This window comes from Prunus avium, chromosome 4 (genome assembly GCF_965620075.1).
Source record: "Prunus avium chromosome 4, drPruAviu1.hap1.1, whole genome shotgun sequence".
Classification (NCBI taxonomy): Eukaryota; Viridiplantae; Streptophyta; class Magnoliopsida; order Rosales; family Rosaceae; genus Prunus; species Prunus avium.
In genome coordinates, this window is record NC_142287.1 from 14143624 (window position 1) to 14149623 (window position 6000).

The following is a 6000-nucleotide window of genomic DNA, read 5'->3' on the forward strand; positions in this document are numbered from 1 at the left end:
TATGGCTTAAAGATGAATCCCAAGAAATGTGCATTCGGTGTTTCAGCGGGCAAATTTTTGGGTTTCTTAGTACACCAACGGGGCATCGATGTTGATCCTGACAAGACTAAGGCCATAAGTTCTCTCATGCCGCCGGCCAACCCAAAAGAACTAAAAAGCTTCATGGGAAGGTTATCATACATACGGCGCTTCATTCCTGGTCTAGCAGCTGTAACAGGTGCTTTCACTCCCCTGCTCAAGAAGGGAAAGAAATTTGTGTGGAGCAAAGAATGTGAGGAAGCGTATCAGCATGTGCAGCAATTGATCACAAGGCTGCCTACTATGACAGCACCTACCCCAGGGGTCCCGCTCAAGCTTTATTTGGCCTCAACAAGTACTGCCGTAGGTGCTCTGCTTGCTCAAGATAACAGTGATGGCAACGAGAACCCCATTTATTATGTTAGCAGGCAATCAAGGGGGGCTGAGATGCGCTATCCAAAGACTGAGTGCCTGTGTCTCGCTCTTGTTTATGCTTCACAGCGTCTACGTCACTACTTCCTCGCTCACAAGTTGCAACTCATGGTGAAATGTGATCCAGTAAGATACTTACTCACAAGACCTGTATTGTCTGGACGACTAGCGCGCTGGCTCTTACAATTGTCTGAGTTTGACATCACATGCATAACCCCCAAGGCAATCAAGGGGCAGGCTGTGATTGACATGCTAGCCTTGTTTCCTGAGGTTGAAGAATCTACTCTTATTGAGGATATTCCAGGAGAGCTGCCGGAAGTAGTAGCAGTAGCCGCAGGGGAGGAACCTTGGACCCTGTATTTTGATGGCTCTTCTACTGCTAACGGAGGAGGAGCAGGAGTGGTGCTCATTAACCCTGAAGGACAGGCCACGGCTCTCTCATTCAAACTCAATTTTCCCTGCACAAATAATGTAGCTGAATACGAAGCTTTTCTTATGGGTCTGTCCACAGCAAAAGAGATGGGCATAAAGAAAGTCAAAGTCATCGGAGATTCAAACTTGGTACTAAGTCAGCTACAGGGCAGTTTTGCAGTAAAGGAACCTGTTCTGGCACCGTATCGCACAGCCGCTGAAAAACTTATCAGTACTTTTGAGCAGGTCGTGATGGAACACATCCCCGGAAATACTAACAGGTATGCTGATGCTCTTGCTACTTTGGGATCAAGACTCTCATTCATTAAAGAACAGCCCAACATTTCGGTAATAAGGAGGGACATGCCCATAATCGAAGCCATCTCTACAAATGAGCCGCTGGAAAAGGATGATTGGAGAATCCCCATTCAAAATGAACTTGCCCTGCTAAGAGACGAAAGCAACATTAAGAGCCTGAAGGAGTACACGGTTATCTTTAGAGCACTGTACAAGCGCCTCCCTGGCGGTGTCTTGGCACGTTGCATAGGGGAAGAAGAGGCACGAGGAAGACTCCAGGAGGTACATGATGCTTCTTGCGGATTGGATCAAGTGGTTAACTTGTACCGGCGCCTACAGCGCAAAGGCTACTACTGGCCAGATATGAAGAAGCACGCTACCGAAACTCAGGCCAACTGTCCCAAATGTTCCACAATGACCCCGGTGGAGAAAACGCTTACAACCTCGTTCACAGAAGATTGGAGGGCTCCGTACATAGCATTTTTCGTTGAGGGATCACTGCCAACTAATCCCAGGGATGCAAACAAGCTGAAAAACACTGCTAAAAGGTACTTCATGGATGGAATGTCTCTATATCGCAAAGGGTTCAACGGGGAGCCACTGAAGTGCTTAGGGGAGTCCGAGGCAGAGCAAGTTTTGAAGGAAATACATGCCGGAGAATGTGGGGAACACCAGGGAAGAAAGAGGCTTCACCAGCAGCTGCTGAGCTTGGGTTACTACTGGCCCACAATGAAGAACGACGCACATGCCTTCGTCAAAAAATGCCATGCATGCCAAGTTCATAGGAACCTGAGTCACAAGCCCCCAACATTGTTACAAGACATGCGCACTCCCTGGCCCTTCCACACCTGGGGGCTTGATTTGATTGGAACTATTCACCCGCCTTCAGATGGTTACATATGGATCCTCACTGCCACTGAATATTTCACAAAATGGGTGGAGGCAGTTCCCCTTCGAAAAGCCACTGGAGCTGCAGTATCAAACTTCATAAGAGAACACATTGTATGCAGGTTTGGAATTCCGTACAAGATCGTCACCGACAACGGCACACCTTTTGTCAACAAGCAAGTAACGTCAACACTCAACGGATACGGCATCAAGCACCGCCGTTCCACACCATATTACCCACAAGGAAATGGTCAAGCTGAGGCTACCAACAAAACTCTCTTGAGAATTCTGAGCAAAATGGTATATGAATACGAAGGGGGGTGGAGCGTTCACCTGCCAGATGCTCTGTGGGCTTACCGTACCTCTCCAAGAAGCGCCACAGGCTTCTCCCCTTTTTCACTTGTATATGGATCCGATGCGATCTCCCCGGTTGAGATCACTGTCCCCACAGCTAGGGTTCTGTCTGTCAACGACATTGAATGGGATGCAAAGTCATGCTCAAACTGGCGCTGGATAGACTTGGAATCTTTGGAAGAAAAAAGAGCAGAAGCTGAGAAGAAAATGATGCTGTACCACAAGACAGTTGCCCAAGCTTACAACAGAACAGTCAAGCCACGGAGCTTCAAACATGGCGATTTAGTGCTTCGAGTTGCTGATCATGTAAGGAGGCAAGTATCGGGACCCTCCAAGTTTGCACCATCGTGGGAAGGTCCATTCACAGTCAAGGAGGCTTATAGTAGTGGCTATTATTGCCTCACCTCAGTCAAGGAAGGCACATTAACGGATCCCATCAATGGAAAGTGGCTCAAGCCATACTACTGTTAAGTCATTTATGCATTTATCTTTAGTCCTGGTTTCATTTCCTCTTTTAGTCAAGGAGTTCCTTCTGTAAACTCTCACCGATTTCCAGAAAATTTTGTGAAATGCTCCATCATGGTAGCGTTTGAAGGTGAAAACTACTCTTTTAATGAAAAATGAAGGAATGTTTTTCGGAAAAGGGGGTTTTTCTTGCCATTTAGCAAACTTTTGTCACAACAAACAAGCAAGATGAATTAGCAGTAAGTATCAAGCAGAGTCACTTTGATGGGATCCCAAGCTATTACTAAGCATCATGCACAAGTAGTACTATACAATCTGCTTTATAAAGAAAAAAAAAAAAAAAAAAAAAAAAAAAAACCGGTTGTCACTGCGTTCTATTTATCGGTGATAAATAAGTGATACATAGGTGATAGAAGGTGATAGAAATAGCTGCTAAGGTGATAAAAGGGTGATAGAAATGGCTGCTAAGGTGATAAAAAGGTGACAGAAGGGTGATACAAATGACTGTTTGTATTTGCTAAATTGCTGCCGGGTGCACATTCACTGCCGGGTGCACATGCTGGACATCTAAATCGCTGCCGGGCCAGTGCAAATCACCAAAATAGCTGCCCACCAAAATAGCTGCCGGGCCAGTACAAATCACCAAAATCACTGCCGGGCCAGTACAAATCACCAAAATCACTGCCGGGCCAGTGCAAATCACCAAAATAGCTGCCGGGCCAATGCACAGCGCCTAAATTGCTGCCGGGCCAGTGCAAACCTCCCAAACAGCTGCAGGCTAGTACAAATCGCCTAAATCGCTTCTTGGTGCCATATGCAGCACCTCAGCACCTGAATGCGTCTCGACATATACACTTCAGTATATCAAGCTATAACAAGCCTGCAAAAGTATGATCAAGTGTTACCAAAAGGAAAGGAAGGGGAATAAAGCCCCTGCACTTCAAAAAAAAAAAGAAAAATGTATATAGAAAATGAAGCAAAATGCAAACCTCAACTAGTGTGTATCATACAATATGGATGAGGCATTGCAAGGTGACCCTTTCGCAGCCTCCAATACGTAGCCAGCATTATTGGAAGAAATCCCCTTTTCAAGTAAGAGCTCACGCAACTTGTGACATTCACTGTCCAATTCCTGATGTTTGAGTTTCAAAGCTTGAGTTGTTGCCCCTACTTTGAGGAATTGAGTAGATATCGCTGCACCGCAAGCAGCCCGTGTCTCAAAAACAGCACGAGCTAGCCTCATCTTCAATATGTCAAGCAGGAAACCTACTTGAAGCCCATATGAGATAGCGTCACGGATTGTATCTCTCCAACAAAGAAGTTTATGGTCAGAGATCTCCGAATATGACGTGACATCCATGCCGTATAAAGACAGACCAAGACCACGAAAGGCCAGATTCTTCGAAGAAAAGGATAGATTGCGAGCACTCTCGATACGAGCCTCATAGCTATCAAAGAACTTACTTAAAGATTTCACTGTCTCCGGGAATACTTGCGCTCCTCGGAATGTCTCATAACCCTGGAATTCGTAGCACAGTGGAAGAAGCTCGTCGGAGGATCTAAGTATTCTTGTGTCACTGTCGAAGAAAACCATAAAGGCACTAAATGCATCTTCCAACTCATAACAAGAAGGGTCATACCCCGACATGTCTATCAAATTGTCCACCTGCAAGATAAAAAAGAAAAATATGGATCAATCGGGAAAAAGTATAGCATGCACAGGATCAAGACAAATACAACAAATAAAGTATGCCAAATCAACATTATGTGGCGTGGAGGTTGTGGCGTCATGGACGAATTCAAGGGGGGCGTCTAAGCAGAGCGGTTCCTCCAAAGGATGATCTAAGTCAGCTAAACCGCCATCACCAACTTCACCCTCATCACCTCGATCGCATGCATGATCAGCCGGTATGTCGCTGATGGATTCCTCACTCCTTTCCATATATGCAAAATTAGCCTCATCATCTTCACCATCGAGCTCGGAAGTACTTGAAGTACTTATATCTCCCAGGTGGGAACCCCGACGTTTCCTCTTCCTCAAAGAAGCGCCTACATGGTAACAAACGAATTAAGTATATATATATATATATATATATGCATTTGTACTACTGTAAGCAAGTTGTAGGTGCTGGAGGTTTCCGGCGCTAACTTGGAACTGAAGCGGTTGGCGCCATAGCCTGCTTAGGGCCGATGGAAGGAGAAAGTTTCTTCCTGGGAGGACCAATCACTGCCACTTTGGTACTTCTTTTTACAGACTCCAGGAATCTTCCAACTATTTTGCCATCCTTGGAAGTAAAGGCCAAGTTTCGCTTCTCACTGAGCGCAATAGCTTTCTTTTCCGATATCAGTCTTCGGTGATGATCAATGGAAGGGAGCAGTCTTCGCGGAGAACTTGCATGAAACCGAGTAAAATAAGCAAAGCAACGATTCCAATAAACACGGTGACCTTTTGAACAGCCACCAACCCTTTCCCTGCTAGTCAGAGCAAGGGCAAATTGTCTACCATCATCTGGTACCCTCACTCTACTCCAAAATACCTTGTGCATTTCAAGTGGATGGCAAAAGTCGGGTCTTACTGGGACACCTTGATCAAGCCCAAATTGTCGTCTAACCCGATGAGTCGAGTAATGAATAGATGTCTCAGAATGATCATCACCAAACGTAAACAGTGGGAGGCCTGCCATATTCAGATATGCATCTTTTCTTGATTGCTCACCCCTTGGTATTATAATGGAAGTTCCTCCTACTTCCGCATAAAATGACACCTGTCCAAACCCTCTGGGTACCTTCGTATAAGGGCGAAACACAAAATGTTGAATATCATCCAATAGCTCAAGGAAGTTTTGGCCTTTCCTTTGCTTTCTCCTGAACCACCGAGAAATCAAAGGAGGCATATTTGGCGTGTATGAAACATCACTAGCACGAACAAGCAGTCCAGCTTGTGAGTAGGGCAGTGGGCACACGTCCAAACCATTAATGTGCTCCCATAGAAACACCTGCAAAAAGCTTGAATTCAGGAAACCCTCCACTGCCATTGTTCCGGCCGCACCTTTCTCAAGAAGATGTACCTGATCTAGCAAGCGATACAAGTACCCCAAGAACATGGGGGCTAACGGAATCACATCACCTCGTCCG

At 45.7% G+C, this 6000-nt stretch overlaps 1 protein-coding gene across 1 annotated transcript; it reads right to left on the reverse strand.

Annotated features, from left to right (window-relative positions):
* Window positions 1-3116: 3116 nt before the first annotated feature.
* LOC110748003 (uncharacterized) lies at window positions 3117-5994 on the reverse strand. The gene is made up of 4 exons (XM_088251555.1): window positions 5015-5994; window positions 4628-4914; window positions 3855-4531; window positions 3117-3745 (listed from the first exon to the last, which is right to left on the reverse strand). Exons 1-3 carry the CDS (start codon window positions 5967-5969, stop codon window positions 3860-3862), a joined length of 1914 nt encoding a protein of 637 aa, XP_088107681.1. The 5' UTR covers window positions 5970-5994; the 3' UTR covers window positions 3117-3745; window positions 3855-3859.
* Window positions 5995-6000: the final 6 nt, after the last annotated feature.